Source organism: Vulpes lagopus, chromosome 13, assembly GCF_018345385.1.
Source record: "Vulpes lagopus strain Blue_001 chromosome 13, ASM1834538v1, whole genome shotgun sequence".
NCBI lineage: Eukaryota > Metazoa > Chordata > Mammalia > Carnivora > Canidae > Vulpes > Vulpes lagopus.
The window spans coordinates 36,404,038-36,425,455 of NC_054836.1; the positions used below are offsets into that span (position 1 = coordinate 36,404,038).

General features: G+C 32.6%; 1 protein-coding gene across 2 annotated transcripts in view; it reads right to left on the reverse strand.

Moving 5' to 3' along the window:
- Positions 1-2,944: 2,944 nt before the first annotated feature.
- The window catches only part of FAM126A (family with sequence similarity 126 member A), a 98,996-nt gene continuing 80,522 nt past the window's right edge, over positions 2,945-21,418 (reverse strand). Inside the window, exons 11-12 of one of the 2 annotated variants that reach the window (XM_041727827.1) lie at positions 8,470-8,765; positions 7,541-7,677 (exon numbers count right to left, since the gene is read on the reverse strand). In XM_041727827.1, the coding sequence (XP_041583761.1) occupies positions 8,497-8,765 (269 nt within the window). In that variant the 3' untranslated portion in view covers positions 7,541-7,677; positions 8,470-8,496. Of the gene's footprint in view, positions 7,678-8,469; positions 8,766-21,418 lie in introns of both variants that reach the window. The other variant, XM_041727826.1, reaches the window with a different exon arrangement.

The following is a 21,418-nucleotide window of genomic DNA, read 5'->3' on the forward strand; positions in this document are numbered from 1 at the left end:
GAAAGATAATCACAATACATTGCAATGAGGATTATGTTAGAGCACTTACCAAGTAGGAACCAAGAATGTTATAGGAGTCAAGAAGCTTTAGAAGAAATCTTTGAGTTTTTTAGTAGAACCATAAGAAGTCACTAAGAGACATTATCAATATGCTGTATTTATAATATTGACTTAACAATCTTTGAATAGGAAGAGAGAAACAGACCTGAAATCATTAGTATCAATATGACTTAGATAAAACTTTAGCTCACTTGTGTCAACATGATTTAGTTGTTTATTCCAGAAAATCTTTGCCTAGGACAGATAGGATTGTAAACAAAGCAAACAAAAAACCTAACAGAAACTGTCCCTAATTTTTTGTTTGCATAAAGAAATTCTGATAGGATGGAGACAATAATTTGCTTACCTGGGCAAACAGCTGGTTTATCAAACAATAGTTTATCAAGATTTTTCAAGGCCCTTGTTTACTGTGTCCACCAATCCAAAGTTAATTTCATTAACTTTGTCAAATCTGAGAAGTTTCCTCTCTTGACAGACCTACTTAAACCATCTGAGCACAGATCCAAAACCTCTAATATCTAATTTTCTAATTCTGAGACACTGCTAAGCACATCAAAGTAGTGTACTCTCCTATTGTAAGTTTTCATACTTCGTTTTGCTTTTATTAATAAGATCTCTTCAAGAAGTTTGTCCTTTCTGAAACAACTTAAATGTCCATTGATATGGATGAATGGATTAGGAAAATGTATATAGCTAACTCTTGAACAACAGGGGTTAAGGGTGGTGACCCTCCATGCAGTTGAAAATCCCCATACCAACTTTTGAATCCCCCCAAATTTAGCCTGTTGTTGACCACAAGTCTTACCAAAACATAAAAATCAATTAATACATAGTTTGTATGTTATATGTATTATGTACCATATTGTTACAATGAAGCTAGAGAAAATATTAAGGAAATCATAAGAAAAAATACATTTACAGTACCATATTTATGGACAAAAATCTGCATAAAGGAGACCCATGCAGTTCAAACCACCTGTGTTGTTCAAAAAAAAAAAAGAAAGAAAGAAAGAAAGAAAGAAAGAAAGAAAAGAAAAACCTGTGTTGTTCAAGGGTCAGTTGTACATATACAATGCAATAGTATTCAGCCATATGAAAGAAGGGAATTTTGCCATTTGCAGTAACATGGATGGATCCTGAGGGCATTATGCTAAGAGAAATTAAGTCAGAAGGTGGGGATGAAAAAGGGTGGGCAAAGTGGGTAAAGGGGGCCAAAAGGTATAAACTCCAGGGATAAAATAAATAAACTCTGTGGATATAATGTACAGTATGATGACTATACTTAATAATACTCTACTGCACACTTGAAAATTGCTAACATTGAGTAAATCTTATCACAAGAGAAAAAATATTGTAACTATGTATGGTGATGGATGTTAACTAGACTTTTGGTGACCATCTCTCAATATACACAAGTATTTAACCATTCATTATGTTACAGGTGAAACTAATTTAACATTATATGTCAATTATACCTCAATTTAAAACTTAATCGATTATTTTTTTTAAAAGAAGTTTGTCTTTTCTAATTACAAACCACTACCAGACATACAAAAATAATCAATTCGTTGCTATCAGCTACTAGGCCAAATGTTAAGTTTGTATGAGAATTAACTGATGAACTTGTTAGAAATATAGGTTTCCATACTTCATGCTTCACAGTGATTCTGATTTAGGGGGATTAGCACAAGGTCCAGGAATCTCTATTTTTTAAAAGCGCCAGTTTTTTCTTAATGTAGGCTATACTTTGATCATGCTTAGAAAAATAATGCTTTTCTCCCTGCATACCAGCAAACATATGTTTGTGTACATGTGTATATTATATATTACACATTTACACACATACATTATATACATATTACATGTTATATATACTATATATGTATATAGAAACATACAAAAATAACACTCATATTAAATGTTCTGCATACTTTTTATGAAAATGGGATCATACACATACATACACATATATATGACATTTTTTCAGGGAACATTATATAGTCTTTCTGAATCATCACATACAGATTTGCATTGTTTTTAATAGCTACATCTTATTCCACTATATGCATGTACCATAATTTATTCTCCTCTATTAATGGTCATTTAGATTCCCTTTTTTGTTTCGTTTGTTTTTTGCTATTATAATGCTGCAATGAATACCTTTATGCATTTATGCTAAAATTTCTATAGAATATAAAGAATGGAAGGACATAGAAGAGTTGTATTGCTAGGTCAGAGGGTATGTGCACCTTAAAATTTGATAGATCTTGCTGAATTGCTCACCAACTTAGCTGTACTAATTGTCCTGCCAATTATCTTGGAGACTAATGTTTTCCCCACACCTATATAATACTAATATCAATCTCTTTCATCTTTATCTACCTGGCAGGTAAATAAATAAATAAATAAAATCTTAACTTGCTTTTTACCATGTTTTTAATAGAATAAACAGCATTCAGTTTACCACTGAAATACAATTATCTAAAGTTCTACAAAATATATAACTCATCTGAATTAGCCCATGCTTCTGGTATAATAAATAATCCATCAATCGCTCATGACCCATGGAGCTCATTTTCTTTTGGATAGACACCAATGGACCTATTGTACTTCCTATCTCTGAGCAAAACATAAAGCCAGAAATGAGATGTCTTTGTCCTATGTCTTACTCCCAAAAGTTCTCAATGGCTCAACTCACCTAAGTCTTCCTCCTTTACTTTCTTCCTCCACATCATGACTTTTGCAAAAATTTATGATGACATTTTTTAATGAGTAAAATGATCTGGAAAAAATATTTTTTCAGTTTTTATTTTCAATAAAACAAAAGGCAACACTGCTGTATAAAGTATTGCATATGGACAACATTTACACAAATATACAAAACTTCAAAAAGCTAAACTCCAGTTTATTTCCATAGCCTTAAAAAGGTAGGGAGCACATAAAAATATGCAAAGTCATAGTTTATTCTTCAGGAATGTAAACTCTAGGAATACAATTAGAAACAAGTACATTTACTATGAAAAGATTAGTTAGTATCAGTATATGATTAAAAGATAAGAGGTACACAGAAAACTCCACATTAGAAGAAGCAAAGGTATGCAAAATAAGATCTTGAGTTTACTAATAGAAACTTCATATCAAGACACAAGTACTCTAGAACTCTACTATAAAAAAAACACACAAAAACATCTTCCAAAATGTTCACTGCTAGTCTCTTTAGATATGCACAAGTTACAAAGTACAGAAGACAACATATTTATGTTCTGATAAAGAATTTAACAAAATTAAACATAAATGTGAATAACTCAAAGCACTGAGTATAATTTTACTAAGCAACTAATCTAAAAGTATAAATTCATGCTAATTAAAGAAATAGTGAGTTTTTATTTTTCATCCAAAGGTTGGGTTGATACTATTTTACATTAATTTCTATCTACAATGCTTAATTTATATACCCATCAAATTATTATCCTTCTTTTAAATGGCTTTTTTAAAAACATTTTTTCAGTCACATTATTTACCATATAGATTCCTTGATGTGCTTCCCTTTAATAAAGTGTAAATTTATTGTGCCTATAGACTCAAATGTTAAACAGCCTTATTTTAAATATTTGTTTAAAATTATGTTTCAGAGTATATTTTTTCTCTTATAATTTAAATGTAAAAGTTTTAACATTTTAATTTTTTCTTCCAAAATAGGCATAATCCCTTAAAACTGAGATCGTTTTTATCTATTTTGGTTTAAAAAATATATTTCCCTTTAATTCAACTTGTTTTTATGTAAGTAATGTTTGCTAAGCAGTTGATTCATAATTGAAAATGGCCATGAAATATTGCTTTTTCAAAACAAATTGTCATCATTTAAGGACTGAGGATTTCTACCCCTCAAGTCTACAGAGCTGCCTTAAAAAGTTCCATGGTGGTGTACAAGGGATTCCAGGGTGCTCAACTGTCCTGGATCCTCTTGAAAATTCTACTTTGTTTCTCTCCCTACTTCATTCCAAAGGCAAATGCTGGGGCCCAGCTTCACTAGAATATCCCAGTAGTTGGGTATTTGAAGAGTAAGAGGTTGGGTAATTTCAAGAACCTCTAATGGCTTAAACTGTGGAATGGAACTACAATTTCTGTTCAGATCTTTCGAAGTATGGGGTGTAAGGACCCATTCTGGGGCAGAATTCTTCTTGTGGTAAAGGGTATTATTCTGGATATGTAGGAGATCTGCGACCAAATTGCTACATCTAGGATTTTCATAAGAAAACAACCTACAAACATGACTTCAACTCAGTATGGAAAGATGAATGGGAAGAGAGTAAAGGGATTAGCATTATCCAATATTAATAATTGCTATAAAAATTTTCAAATGTATAATCCTCACTTGAAACAGTATCAAAGGTACTATAAAATAATTTTACTGTTAACATAGCTTTGCATCCCAGAAAATCAACTGTTACAAATTATTTGAAGCAAAAATTCAGATCCACTCCACTAAGCAAGCCTTCAGAGTTTTTAAAAGAATATACACATGCAGATTTGTTCTGCATTGTATAAAAGGGTGGTACCCTTTTCATTAAAATTGTAGGCATCTGTAGCTGATTCCATTTATAGTTAACAAGAAAAATATAAAATGTTCATGTTATTGTAAAAAATAAATGAAAATCATTAAAAATTTAGAATTAAAGGATCTAATAAGTATCATGGACACTATTAAAAAATTCATTGGCTGTTAAAAACAATGAAGATTACGATATTTAGTACCTAACATACTTGATCTAGGATTGTGAGACACTGAGAATTCTAAATATTAGGTAATTTGTACTTTGATACTCTCTTCTCAAACTTTAACGTGCATAAAAATCACTTGACGATCTTGTTAAAAAGCAGACTATGATTCAATAGATCGAAAGAGGCTCTGAAATTCTACATTTTAACAAGATGCCTAGTGATGCCAACTACATACTGGTCCTCAGACCATAGGAGCAGCAATGATCTAGAATAATACCAAAATGAAGATCATTACAGCAGTTGATCATTAAAATCTGATCTCTCATTTGTGCTAGCTGTTTCCTCAATCTTATTCTACAAGTTTCCTAAGCACTTTAACTTGCTTAAAATGTCAATCTTCTAAATTAGTTCTTAAGACTATCAATACTATTAGTAGCTACATGCTTAAGGGAAATTCTTTGTTAAAGGATTACAAAAAGACAATAGGAAATTCACAGTGACATTTTAAAATATTTTAAATTGTACACAGGATTCCTGTTAAATCAATACAGTATCAACTTTCACTGTCTAGTTGTCTTTTTTTTTAACTATTACAATATATACCAATAGATCTTATTCCATTTCTATTACTGGAACTAAAAACCTCAAATTCACTTATATTAAAAACCATATTCTATTCAGAATTAATGAATAAAAACTAGTTCATGCTTTTTTAAGAACTAGATTTAAAATGGTAGCCAAAGCAGTTACGGTCAAAATTACATTCATGGTGTATGATTTAGTACTCCTCAGGACATACAAATTTTTTACATTTGAGCTCTGCACAAGCAGGCACAAAATGAAAACTAGTATGTTCTGTGTGACCACAGCTAGGGACTGGGAATAAGGAAACTACTGTGTACTAACAGTGAAAAAGACAAAGAGGGGATGTCCTAGGTCTTCCTTCCTAATCAACTTACTCTCCTCATTCTTGCTTTCTTTCTCTCTCCCTCTGACTTATTAGTTAAGTATACTTAATTTACAGAGAACCTCAACCATAGCCAAAATGACCACCAATAGCAAACACCAAACTTTTATGTCTATCTAGAGGTCACATGGTTCTCCATAGTACATACTGGTTTGTTTAGCTTCTGCCATTTTGCCTTTTTAATTTTTATTTTTTGGTTGGGGGCAACTACATTGATTATTCTTTCTATCATAACAATATTTAAAATAGGCTTGTTCACAAACAAAACTTTTTTTCACATTTTATTATTTTAATTTTAAGAACACAAATACAAATAACCTAAATTACTTAATATATAAATGACCTTTGTCCATATTTCTCTATATTTTCTTTTATGACATTTTATAAACAAAAAATTTACCTAATATCCTTCATTTTCCGACAAACAATTCAGTATTATATGGTTGACATTGGTATCTTGAGAGCTGTGTTGCACGATTTTCAATGATTTCCAGGAAGTCGTCAATGACGTGTGCTTTGAATTATAGGAAAACAACCTACCTAGGGTTTCTAAAGTCAAGGAGCAGGGAAAGTCAGCTTTATAGCTTATTACATTTTAGAATTGAAGGGGATTTTCACCTGCTAAATCCAGATCAAATATTTCAAAACTACACATCTACTAGCAATCTGACTTTTAATATAAAAATGTTCCAAAGATAACAACAGAAATTCCTCTACCTAACCCTTAGAATTATAGAATTAGTCTAAGTACTGAGTTAGTAGGCATTTTCTAGTGCTTCATATAAATAATTCCACTAATCTGAAGGATAATCTGATTATAAACATTTTTATCAGGCACTTTTCATAAACATCATTTTTGTTTTTTTCATGTGCCTGTTTTTCAGACTGCTATGCTTCACATCAGCTGTTGATTTCCCAGAGCTGTACCTTTGCCTCCTTCTTTCAAAAACAGTTCCCATACATGGAGATTCCCTTTGACTCTAAAGGCCATACACACAACTACCACAGTAGGAGTCATTAAAAAATAAGAACTCACAACCTCTCATGAAATGTAACCAATCTGACCAGACAATTTGCCAAAATGTACTGTTACATTGACAATCTTAGGGCAACAAAAACAAATAAGGAAAAAAAACCCTCAAATCAAGAGGGGAAAATATACCCAAGAAATAACAAAACCATATTTCAACTTACTGCAACCTACACATTATTCCCTTCATAATCAAGGTAGCCTTCAGAACTTAAGACATCAGGGCTCTTGTCTGGAATAGGGATGACAGACCCTGGGCTCTTTCAAAAAGAGGGAAAGTCGTATCTCTAGATCCACTGGTCAGGTGGGAAAACTATTACAAATTAATCTGTGGACAGAGTAATGCTAATACTAGGAGGTCTCTGCTGACCTGATTGATGCTTCATTGGAAGTTCAGTCCTTTCAGAAACGTAAATAAGCTTTTCTTCTTGGAGACTACAAGCAGAAAACCTATTGGCATCTGTCCCAGGCCCACAGCCAACCGCAGATGATGGATTATGTGGGACTGTGACACCACTGACTTGTTCAAAGGATTTACTGAACACAGTTGCAGCAGTCTTAGCCAAACCATGGCTACAAGGTTTAGGGAGAGATTGGCTGGTAGTTAATGTCAGTCTCTTCAAAGAGAGAAGCTCAAGATTCTCACTCTGGGCTCTTTGAGTTTGTTTTCGGGCAAAGTGATCTTTGCAAGACTCCCCTGTAGTTTCTTTTTCTTTTCCTCCAGTTTTGCTTCCTGCTGAGCGTCTCTGAGTCTTTCCTACACTTGTCTTGTTACTAGAATTGTTACTACTGTTTGATAAACCAGACTGGCTAGTACTAGATGCAGCCCTGGAATAAAATCCCTCGTCAACTTCAGATATCTCCATCAGTTCTTCTTGACCTGTTAATTCCGTATTTCCTAGACAAAGAAATAACAAAGATTAATTAATATCAAGTATTTTAAGTAATTCTTGTTTCGTGATTAATACCAAATCAATTATAAACTTTAGCATAATTACATAAAATAACAGATTATAGACCAAAATTAGATAAATCAAAACATTCTATAAAACATAAAAAATAGTTCATTGTAATTAAATAAGAGTAATTTAGGGTGTATTAAACAAAAAGCATGCCATAAACCACCCCCACCCCGACCTGTGTTTTTAGAAAGAGTTCTCTTACATGCAAAAGATCAGAAATAATTAGGAAAAATACCACACAGTTAAACTAGGGGTAAACTCTTCCCTGGTAGCAAAGCAGTATAAAATCAAAGCTCTTACCAAGGAACTTTAAAAAACAAATGGTGTTAAAATATTTTAAAGATTTTTTTTTAAAGGTTGCATTCTACATTCTAGATTATTTTACTTAGATTAAAAAAAAAATAGACCATAACTATCATGAGCTCAAACTTGTTAAAATTCTATAAACATTATCCTTCAAATCAAAGATGGCAAAAATACAAAGATAAAAAATAATTTCAGATCTCAAAAGATAAGCAGAAAATTATTTTGGAAGTAATTTTCTGCCTTAGTTTTCACAACAATTGACTCAGAGAAAATATAGGTACAACCATTCCAAAGAGCATTAGATCATTGAGAAATTGTGGTGCATAATTCATGCATTTTGATTATTAGATGACATGCAAAATTTTGTGATTTGTGCAACTGTTGCTTAAGACATGCAGCAGTGGTCCTTTGCCATGAGATACCTTGGAGGGCAGCTAGAAAGTGCTCTGCTAAAACTGCACTCTGCCAGGTGAGTTTATTCCATCCTCCATCATTTTTCTTACAGATTTTTGCCTCCTGATCTCTGGCAAGCCTTTGCTCTCAGTTCTAGGATCTGTGGCTGTTTCCTGCACACCCTGTATATGTTGAGCATCAATGTCTCCTAGTGTTCTGCCTTTTTCCCCATTCCCGGTTCTCTCTCCGGCCACATTTGTGACACTAATCTCAGGAATGACAAGGATGCCCAATTCAGTAGTATCATTACTGTTGTCAGGTTGCTCTAGAATTGAAGATGATAAGACAAAATGATGGCTGAAAACAAAACAAAATAAAAATGCAAAACAAGAAAAACAAAAGACCCAAAACAAAAACTGGATGACTGAATGTTATGGATTAAGTCAAATATCTGCACTGTAGATATTTCTATAATTTACATTACTCTGACAGTATTGGAGACAAGTAGGGTCACATTCTATACTTTTAAATGACAGTGAAAAAAACTCACAGAGCATCAATTCATGTTCTGCACTTTTTTCACACACATATTTGACACAGACCATGAAACAGAAATTTTTTAATAAATCAAAATAGAATTTCTATTGTTTTAAAGATAACATCGTGACCATTGAACTTAGGTCAAGCCTTGGGCAAATGTTCCAGGATGTACAGCCAAAACTCTAGCTCTTGTCAACATTAGGAACCAAAACACTTAGGAATTCCCCTCACATACTTAAAATTCTATTTTTTATTAGATTACACGGAGATTGACTTAATAAACTACAATATTGGGAAAATGATTATTCATTCATAATATCATGGTTAGCAATGCTGCAAGTACAGTTTTTGTCTAACACACCAATCATTGTGTGTATTGGCAAATATTAATGCAGCTGTGACACAATTAAATAGTCTACTCCTTCAGATTCATACTCATACTATAAATTTAGGCCAGCTTGTCATAGTTCATTACTAAACTGGAGAAAAATTAAAATGGACTTGGAAAAATAAAAAAGGACCAACTTCGCTGTTGGTCCTTTATTCTGAAAACAGCCATTGTAATCAAAACAAAAGAATGAAAGTCCTAAATAGTTATTACTTGTAGGTATTTTTTCGGTATCTTAAACCACAAAGCATGGTTTTATTTAAAGTTGTCAAGGAAATATCTGTAATAAATGGGAAAAAAAAACATGAACATATCTACCTTGGGTCAGTAATGAAAATTAAAGTTCAAAACAACATAAGACTATGTAAAACAGTATATATCTTAAAAAATGTAGAACACAAATCTGCTTGAGAGACATTACCTACTACTTTCAAATGTTTCTCATGATAGGATTATCAAGGTCTTACTCATGGTGCTAAAGCATGTGTAACAGTAATAGGTTGTAAAAGAATGGAGGTCAGAGCCACACACTCCTAAGGATCTCAAGCTTTGCTACACATTAGTATCACCTGGTAATCTTTAAGAACTACTGATACCTGGCTCTCACCCTAGACATTCTGATTTAATTAGTATGAGGTATGACCCACACACTGGGATTTTTAAAAGTTCCCAGTGACTAATGAGCAGCAAATTTTGGGAACCACTGCTCTATTCAAATTCTTTCAAATTTTGAAAACTTAATGCAAAAGTTATTATGAATGCCCTGGGTATTCTATACCCAGCAGCAATATGCACTTCAGAAGGCCCTCAAAGCTGCATGTTGCCCTGGACTGGTGGGCCAATGTGCTGGTATAATTTTCCATTTACTAGTGCTTCATAAACCTTTGACTGAAGGTTTTTGAAATGAAATGTTTACTTCCTAAACATGCCAAAGCATGTTGGTGAGGTAGTATCACCTCTAATAAAGGTTAAATGAGATTAAAAAGTTCCAACAAAGCCTACTTCCCCATGCTAATAGCTGTCTTCAAAGTGAGGGCAAGTAAATATCTAACTGAGATAAATGCCAGAGGCCACTGGAACTGAGAGTAAAATCACCATGGCATTGTTGGGTGACAAGCAAGACTTGTCCATTTACCTTACAGAAGCAAATTTCACAAAAGATCTACTAAAGGAACTATTTGCTCCCCCAAAAAATGATAAGCTGCAGAAATTATCCAGACATAGCAAAGCCAATGAACATAAAAAAATAAGCATAGGTGGCCTAATAGAAAACAACACTACTTACACTGAATGGTACTAAACAGTTTTTTTGAAAGCATTCATATATATTCTTCAATTATATTCTCTGAATTAGGCAATGACTCCCATTTACAGACAAGGAAACCGAAGTTTAGAAAGAGCTAATAACTATTCAGTGGGTAGGCTAAACAGTAAAATCTCTTGACTTCAAATGTCCATTCTAACATATTACAAAATCTAACTCTTCAATTCATTAAAGTCCATTTGAGTTAAATATACTCTGACATCCCTCAATTAGGTTTAATTTATTTGCTTAGATTCCTGGTCTTCTCATAGAGGGCAAATAATTTATTTTGGCTGAATAGAGAGCAAGAGCAGATAGAAGTGGGCAAGAAAACCTAAACAGGTCAATAACTCTCAAGGTTAGTTTTTCATTTTTTTAAATTTGGCTTATTTTTAAAAAGATATCAGTGAAAATCATCAATTTAAAATGGTGCTGCAATGATGAAAATTTTGTGAGAAAAACTAGAAAATGACAAGAGGAATAATATATAAAGCAGTACTAGGCAATGGGTTTGCCAGCCACATGTCTGGGATACTGGTCAAGATCTGTAGCTCCAAAAACAATGATATTAAAATTTTTTTAACTATTAAAATAAATGGCAAGTAGAAAAATGAGATTATGTTTTTCCACAAGTACAAATTTTTGATTAATTTATGTAATGTTATCACTCAAAACGGTAAAAGTGGCAAATTTTAAACTGCTTATTAAGGTAATTTTGTCAAAAGAAAAGCATGTAATTCTGTATAGAGCTAGAAAGAACAAATATAATTCTCAGGAAAATTATGAAATAAAGATAACTATATGACTCAAACATTTGTTACATGATATTGTTCTCTATTATTTTTCCAACTTCTTCCCCTATATGTGACCCAATCTCCCTGCACACATCTTCTTACTGGTCTTGCTATTCCAACTAGGCCTGGGATGTTCTTCCCTACATAGCTACCTACATGGCTCACCTTCTTTCAGATTTTTCTCAGAAATTTCCTTCTCTGTGAAACCTTACCTGATCATCCTATCGAGTTTCAATATCCTCCATATTTCATATACTCTATTCCTTACCTTGTTTCTTCTAAGCGCTTAATTATTCTCTAAACTACAATTATTTCTCTATCTTGTACACTAGACATAAGTTCCACAAGGGCAGGGATTTTCTGGTCACTCTTGCATAGCTAATACCTGAAAAAAGTAGCTTGTATATAGTAGGTGCCCAATAAATATTTGTCTGATAAATTAAATGAATCTCCTGTTACATGGTGAAATTATTAAAATAAATGAAGGTGAGAAGACATGAGAAAGGTAATCTAGGGGGAAGCCCTGGTGGCTCAGTGGTTTAGCACCACCTTCAGCCTGGGGTGTGGTCCTGGAGACCTGGGATGGAGTCCCACATCAGGCTCCCTGCATGGAGCCTGCTTCTCCCTCTGTCTGTGTCTCTGCCTCCCTCTCCTTCTGTGTCTCTCATGAATAAATAAATAAAAAATCTTTAAAAAAAAAAAAAGAAAGGTAATCTAGGAATGTGCTACTTGACTAGGTAAAAAGGGAAATATACTATACAGCTTATACTAATAACAAGTTTTAGATGGCAGAGAAAGTAAAGTCTCTTTGTTTTGGAAAAGTAAAGTAGCCACCTCCAAATTCAGGTTTAGTAAAATGCTTAATAATGCTATATATATTTAAATCTACAGTTCTTTTATTATGCTATCCTCTGGATAACATAGCTAAGGAGAAGAAGTGAATCTTTGTTTAAAAAAATGACAAGAGATGTTGTAAGGGAATATAAATGTATAAGAAAATAGAATCTGTTCAAAAGCCTCAAACTTAAATCTATGCAAAAGGTGTCATAGTTGTTTTATACCTATAAAAAACAATACTTACATTTGACTTCAAATAATTCGAAAAGTTCAAAAAAGATCCAAAGAGAAACGTCTCAGAGAATATTTTATTTGTATGACCTTTATAAACAGGTAAACTTCTCTCCACACAGAGAAATTAGGAGAGCTAAAGAATACTTTTAATAGACTTTTCCAAATTGGTTCTCAAAGGCACTCAAATCATTTCTCCCTATAAAACTTCTTCTGGCTTTGAGAAAAAAAAAAAAGGTAAAACAAATTGCAAATATCATTAAAACTGATCATGAAAAGTTGTGATTTCCTTCATATGTAATTTTATAATCCCAAATATCTATTCCATCACTCATTAAACTCCTTATTCTAGCTATTCTTGCTTTTTTTTTTCTTTTTATGGCTACCTTATTTGCTAAAAGTGACAACTTAGTAAAGGAATAATTTATTTATTCATAGAATTTACACAGCTCTGTATTCAGACTACTCTGTAAATCTAAAGGAATCTGGTTATGACCCAAAGCACTTACTTACAAATTCCCTTGTGAAATTAATAAAATAAGCGAAAGCTTTAAAAAAATTAATCTAATCCTTAAATGTCTGCATCATACAATACTGACATTATGAAAAGTATTTGAGTAACTCTAAAAGAAAGTGATACACATTCCTTTACAATTTATAAGATATAAATATTTTAAATGTCATAATATACCTGAACAACTCCATACTTTTAATCCAATCAGTTTATGTTTATAATTTATCCTATTCTGTGGAAGAAAAATCCTATCTATATTCATTAAGCTATTCATTGCAGTGTTATCTATAATAGCAAAAAGTTAGAAACAAATTATTTGGCATAATAAGGAAATGATTAAGCAAAAGATGGAATATCAACTCAATGTGGTACTATGTAGCCTTTAAAACAATTGGACTTATTAGGAGAATTTAGGAAAATGTTTGACAATGTTAACTGAACAAAAATAGAACATCAGAACGTGTTAAATAGAACACAACTATGAAAAAGACATATACATATGGGAAAAACCTTTAAAATGATAATTATTTAACTACTGGGATTATAAGTGAGTATCCCTCTACCCAGTTTACTACCATGTTACACTGTTTTTCAAAAAAAGAAGGAATGAATTGCTCAATCTCTATTATAAATTTATCATTCATTCACTCATTCAAGCATTCAGCTCCTATTTATTGAGCATCTATTATATGCCAGACATTGTTTTAGGGGCTGGGGATACAATGGCCAACCAGACAAAAACCCTGCCCTCACAGAGCTTACACTGTAGAATGGGAATTAAGGAAACAACAGAATTTTAGATAGTGGAAAATGCGATGAAGGAAATAAGTATATTGGGAAAGAGTAGGAAGCGTGGTAAGAAGGAAAGTCTACTTTAGATTGGTGGTCTGGGGACACCTGTTTGAGGAATGGACATTTGAGCTGCGATTTGAATGATGATAAATCACTGGCTATTCAAGGATGTGGAAGAAGACTGTTCAAGCTGCCACCTACTCATCATTTAAATTTTAGCTCAGTTACTCAAATTGGGAGGACAAAGCCCCTAAAACGGAAATTCCTCGGTGTGTTGAAGAGTTAGAAAGGTGAGAGAGGTCTTCCAGTGGGGTCAAAGCAATATGCAAGATATCATATGACTAGGGCCACCTATGCCAAAGCACGGAGCTTGGATTTCATTCTGATTGCAATGGGCAGCCATTGACAGGAACATAGATAGACTGTGTGTATTTTATTAGCATTTGTCAACAGAAAACATATTTGTGTAAGACAATATTGAGCATGAAGTATGTCCTGGGTTAGAAAAAAAACAACAACATTATAACAATCTACAGCCTGGGCCAGGAATTTGTAAAGCAGCTTAGAGGCAATCAAAGCTGCCACAGAAACACAAAGTAAGGACCCTGAAGTTAAAGGGCTGTACTCTGAGCAAGGATGCTAACAAACACTAAGACTTAGATATACAGGTCCTGAAGCCAGAAGTAGACTTTCCAGGCAAGAAAAGAGCAGCCTGGGGCACAAAGAAAAACACAATAAAACATACTGGGTTAGGAGCTATTCCCAATTTTCTTAAGTAAAGATCAGTCAAGTCTTTAGCTTTTGTTGTGTATATAACAAATGATACAGTTCTTATTGAGGTGGGTGTAGTCACTTTCAATAACTTCTTTTGTCATCTTTATTAAGTCTCAGGTTAAAAAAAAAAATCCCTTTGAGATCTGCAACATATGGATGCTGTTGGACCAGGTGAATCCTTCCTGATGATTAAAGATCCTCATGGCCAGATAGACCAAAAACAGGTAAGCAAGATCTCTTACAAAAATACCTACAGGATCCCTGGGTGGCGCAGCGGTTTGGCGCCTGCCTTTGGCCCAGGGCGCGATCCTGGAGACCCGGGATCGAGTCCCACGTCGGGCTCCCGGTGCATGGAGCCTGCTTCTCCCTCTGCCTGTGTCTCTGCCTCTCTCTCTCTCTGTGACTATCATAAATAAATTTAAAAAAAAAAAAATTAAAAAAAAAAAAAAAAAATACCTACAAAAAAAAAAAAATACCTACAAAAGCTTATTTCTTCCTCTGTCTGCAATGTCTAACAAATGCTCCTAAAAAAGGTAGTGCTCAAGGTAGGTGCTCAATGACAAGGTACATTAAATAATAAATTCCTTAACTATAGCAAAAACCCCTCTCCTCCTCATGAGGCCTCCTTAATAAAAAATGTAGAACACAATAATTTACAAATAAGTGTTTTTGCCTCATAAGACCAATAATTCTGAAATATTTTGCTTCTCTGTGTAGAAAAGTATTTTATTTAATCTAGAAATAAACTAAGATTTTTTGTTGTTGTTTTCTTCTAAAGTTGGCTAAGCCAGGATTCTGAGACTTTCCTCTTTAATGTTTATATGTGTTAATTGGACAACGTGATATTTTAGCTCTGGTTAATAGGTCCTTTTTCTTTGAGTCATCTATATTTCCTAATATTTTATTTTGTCCTACATGAGTATCAAGTTCCATATCAAGACTGCCAGTTAAAAAAAAAAAAAGACTGCCAGTTAAAATTCATGTGAATTTTGGTCAAAAGGAAACGCTTATTTTTGGTTCAAATGTTTTATCATCTATATTGGGAAAGGAAAATTTGTTCCTCAAATAGCATTTTAGAATCTGAAAATAAGGAAGCTTCTCAAAATGATACTAAAAACATTTAAACCTTTTTATAAAACTGCCAGATAACTTTTTCTAAATCTTTTTAACAAGTAAGACAACTTTTAAAATAAAACATTAGCATTATACATTTCTATTTGTAGGTGTGAAATTCCAATAGCCAATCGTTAAAAGTTTGTCACATTTGAGTTTAAAATTATTATTTCTGTGTTTTTTCTTTAAAAAAAAAAGATTTTTATTTATTTATTCATGAGAGACACAGGAAGAGAGGCAGAGACACAGGCAGAGGAAAGAGAAGCAGGATCCATGCAAGAAGCCTGATGTAGGGACTCGATCCTGGCAATCTGGGATCACACCCTGAGCCAAAAGCAGATACTCAACCGCTGAGCCACCCAGGCATCCTGATTTCTGTGTTTTTTTCAAAATGCTTTTGTAACTATTAGCAATTTTGTTTCTCAAATAAATGCTTTTCTTATAAATTCGTAAAATCAGATTCACAAAATAAATGTTTCATTTCAAGATTTATGACATTCATCTGTGGAATCTAGGAAAAGACTACCTCAAGGGTTTTGAAATATTTACATATAATTATTTTTAAAAATATTTAACTGAAATATACCCCTTAAAATTATTTATATTTATTCAACAGTTGGAAAGTTAATGTTCTGTTTCATCAATATGTTATTATGTAATAAACTTATTAACATTTTCTAAATCAATAATCAATAATTTCTAAATCAATAAATTATTTTCCAACATGAACTGCATCTTTTTCTTGTTCTTTTTCTTTTCTCATCTAATAAGTTAGTACTAAACCATTCAGCAAATTAATCACATTTTTCATTATTTCTAAAAAACATAATCACAGGTCTCATTGAACTCTGTTATAATCATTTAAATTTATTTAAATATCTTGGCATCCATTCAATAGAAACTTAATATTAAAAATTCAATAAAACTGCTATAATAACATGAAACTTCCCTTTCTTTAATCTATGTAAATTGTATTTTGATTTTTCACTGAAACATTTCATATAATTAATTAAATACTCTAAAATTCCCAGGGTACTTATTTTGTATTATTATGCTGAAGATGTAAAAAATATACATAGTTCTCATTTTTATTTCTTTTTCACTACTTAACACTTTGTACTCTTGGATCCCCTAAGTCAAAATAATGAAATATAATGTTATAAAAATAAACCATTTAACATATGCCAGGACCAAAAGTAGGGCAAAATTCAAAGGATCTCATTTATAAATATTGTTCTTATTATTGATGCTTACCTGTTGCAAACAGGTAAATATGAAAAATCCAATCTATTGGATTCAATCTATTCTATTTTCACATTAATTTGGGATTAAGTGAGATAACAGGTATTAAAACAACCTTCCAAAAAGTCCTGATTATAATGGTAATATAAATGTTAGATTAGGGTACTATATTTCAGGCCTATAAAAATTACAAAAAAATTATTAAATTGAAAGTTACTGTTCTATAACACATGTATACTTCTGTGTCTGATACTAACTCAGACTAAATGTTCATCTCAAACTGAGAAAATCCAAACTATAAATTTCAAAAACATCATTTTATGAGAAAGATCAATCGCAGGATCATTCACTAGCTAATAAAAACTTATCAAGAATACAGTTATGGTATAGCTAATAAAACAAAGTAAATAGTTCTTAATGAGTTAACAATCAGCCTTTATGTAATGCTTTCAAGCATACCAAATGCTTTTCACTTACTTGCCTCATTATCTCACAAATAAATGCACAAGTAGAAAGAATGGTGGGCAGTAATAAAGAATTGAGATTTCATTAGATAAGCCTTTTTATTAGATAACCAGTTGGCAAAAATTACAAGCACTCATTATTTGCAACCATAATTTAATTAGGGGGCTTTTACAGAACAAAGGGGTGGCATTTCAACAAGTATTTTAAAAGAAAGGAGAAAAGTTGATTACCTTGTTCCAAATATAGGTAATTCTTTATAAAGTGGAAGAAGAAGAATGAGTCATAATAGTGGCGGTAATAGGGAGACAGACCAAAAAAAAAGCAATTAAATTTGCTCTGGAAGAGGAGAGGGAATGGAAAAACTACAAAGAAATAAACAAGTATAGATTGTATAGTAGAATCTTGAAGTAGTAAAGAATCATTCAGGGATTTAAGAAAAAGTGCTATAGCTGAAATGGTAAATGATGAAGATCGCTTTTAGAAGTAACATTTAAGAATGACTATAGAACTGAAGCATTAAAAAAAAAAAAAAAAGAACTGAGGCATAATTGTAGAGAAATATTTTCTGTTTTCCTTTTAGCTAGTTCTATTTATTTTTTTAAAGGAAATAAATATTTAATACAATTGCCTTTTGATTATTAATTTTAAAAATTAATAAATTATCTAATTATTTTATCTTCTTTTTTTATCGGAATTTTCACTTTGATTCTTGCTATGGTCATAACCTATTCATTCCTCCCTTACCTTAATGCTTTTCAAATGCTTATTCTATTATTAACCTTTCCTAGGTGCATCTTACCTTCAAATTATACCTTCTAAATAGCCCTCAATCTCTAGATGGTCTGAAAATCTAGGTTTAAAATATAGACACAAATGTGGGACGCCTGGGTGGCTTAGTGGCTGGGTGTGTCTGCCTTTGGCTCAGGGCATGATCCTGAGTCCTGAGATCGAGTCCTACATCAGGTTCCCTGGGGAAGCCTGTTTCTCCTTCTGCCTATGTCTCTGCCTCTGCATGTCTCTCATGAATAAATAAATAAAATCTTTAAATAAAAAAACTAAAAATATATACTAAATGAAACAGTGTGCTTAAAATAATTAACAATATGTAAATAAAACTACTAATTCTGAAATTATGATCCTTAGAAATTAAAAGCAGCAGTTCTACATTGTAATTTCACTTTCCGAACATAATACATATTGGCATGGAATTATAAAGTCATTAAACTTTTCTCAGAAATTTATATACGAAGTTTAAAAAGTTTGAAAACACAAGTTAAGCCATGTCAGTACAATATTAAGATAATCAAGTAAGAAGGAAAATTAGGCAAACATACTAATTGTCAAATATGTCTTTAAATTAATATCTCAATAGAAACCAACCTTTCTTTAAAAGCCACCCTTTTTAGTTGATATGAAGATACACTTTCTAGTCAAAATTAAAATTACAGGACCTTACAAATATACTTTCTGGTGCAGGGTGTTGATATTGGAGGAGGACATGTGTGTATGGGAAGGGTATGGTCTGAGGGTCCATTCAATTTTGCTGTGAACCTAAATCTGCTCTAAAAAATAAAGCCTACTCTTATTATCAAATAATAAATACAGGGCCAAGCAAATAAAACTGGTCAAAATACAATCCTAGAAATCTGGGTTGTTATTCAATAGTAACAAGACCATGACAAGGATTAAATGTTCTGAAATGTGTGGAAGTGTTAAAGCTATTAATTTTTTACCTTCTAAAAGAATGTTTTCTATTAAAATATAAGCTTTGAATAATTCTTAAAGAATGGTGGATCTGCAATAAATTCTAGAAGAGCTCAGAAAAAAATTTTTTTTAATATTTTATTTATTTATTCATGAGAGAGAGAGAGAGAGAGGCAGAGATACAGGCAGAGGGATAAGCAGGCTCCATGCAGGGAGCCCGACGTGGGACTCGATCCGGGGTCTCCAGGATCACGGCCTGGTCCAAAGGCAGTGCTAAACCGCTGAGCCACCCAGGCTGCCCAGAAAAAGAATTTTAATGTAAGAAATTAAAACTGTTCCAAATCAATTTTAAAATCACTAAAATATCGATTAGCTATTGCTGTAAGGAAAATTAGTTTTTCTGTTGCAAATAAGAGAAAAGAATATATGTGATTGTTCCAATTTAACATATTTGTTAGCATGTATAATTTTGGGTGACTCAAATATGCAAATATACTAATATGTTCATATGGCTTAATTATTTATATTCTTTACTAATAAAAAGAAATGGAGGGACGCCTGGGTGGCTCAGTGGTTGAGCGTCAGCCTTTGGCTCAGGGCGTGATCCCGGAGTTCCGGGATCGAGGCCCACGTCGTGCTTCCTGCATGGAGCCGGCTTCTCCCTCCGCCTGTGTCTCTGCCTCTCTCTCTCTGTGTGTCTCTCTTGAATAAATAAAATCTTAAAAAAAAGAAATGGAAAGAAAGTAAACAAAAAAAGAAAGTTCTGCTTGGCTGCTTCCACCGGAGAACCTCATTTAGTCCTCTCCCTCATTTCCCCAGACAGGGTGGAAGAAGGAAAAAAAAAAAAGAGACAGGCTATAAATAAAGACATGAATGTGGTAGCAACCTAAAAGTCCATCAATGGATGGATGAAAAAAATGTGCCATATATATATAATGAAATATTATTCTGCCATAAAAGAGAAGAAAATCCTGTCATTTACAATAATATAGATGGACCTTGAGTGCATTATGCTAAGGGAAATGAATCTGATTAAGACAAATACCAAAAAAAAAAAAAAAAAAAAGGAAAAAAAGACAAATACCACATGATCTCACTTACACATAGAACACAAACAAACCATGCTCATGGATACAGGCAACACATTGATGGTTGTCAGAGGCAGGGGAGAGGTAGGCAGAGTGTGGTGAGCAAAATGGGTACAGATAGTCAGCAGGTATAAACCTCCAGTTATAAAATAAGTAAGTCCTGGGGATGTTAGGATATAAGGTGACTATAGTTAATACTATATTGTATATTTGAAAGTTGCTAAGAGAGTAGATCTTAAAAGTTCTCATCACACACACAAAAATATGTATAACTATGTGTAGCAATGGATATTAATTAGACCTGGTAGGCTCCAGAGTAGTAAGCTTTTTTGCAATATATACATATGTTAAATCATTATGTTGTACACCAAAAACTAATATATGTCAATTATATCTCAATTTTTTAAAAAGACATAAATACAAGAAAAAAGAAAAAGGAAAGAGACCCAAGGAAAGAAAAAAGGACCAACTGCTTTCTTCTTTCCTGGTACTGGTGATAACAAAGAGAAAGGGGGGAAAAAAAGGAATATTCCTTAAAGTTCATGTTTCTTGTCCCTTCTCCTTCCTCAGTTCTCATCATCACTGTCTTAAAGTTGCATATTCCATGTTCCTATTGTATGATATAGTTCGGGGTCTGAGAAGAAATCCTTCCTTCTGGGAGGGTTGAGGTAGTAAGGGAGTGGTAGCAATACAGGTGGAATGGCAAACAATGCAGAGGTTTATCAAATAAAGAAACTCTAAATGTGTTTTCACACATTTATAAATTAAACTTACATCCTATGATTCAGAAACATTATGGGATTAAAGGCTTACAATCTACAAACCCTTTAACATTGTTTCTACAAAAATTAATGTATAAATTAAATTGTTAAAATTTATATAATTAACATATAAATGGAATAAATATAATTTATATATAAACAAACTTAAAAATCCATTTATAACTTGAGAATTGTCTATATATTTAACAGCTATCATAAAGTTACCTATCTTCCCCACAAGAAGCCAGTGTCAATTAGAGAGCTCAGAATAATAAGGTTTTCAAAGTAGGAATCAGGATCACAAAAGTGGAAAACAGTAGTTTTTAATTCAACAGGACAGGATAACAATGAAAAATACTACTCTGGCAAGGAAAACCAAGACTACTGTCAAAAGGGAGAATGCAACCTACCTGTAGAGATAAGTAAGTGTCT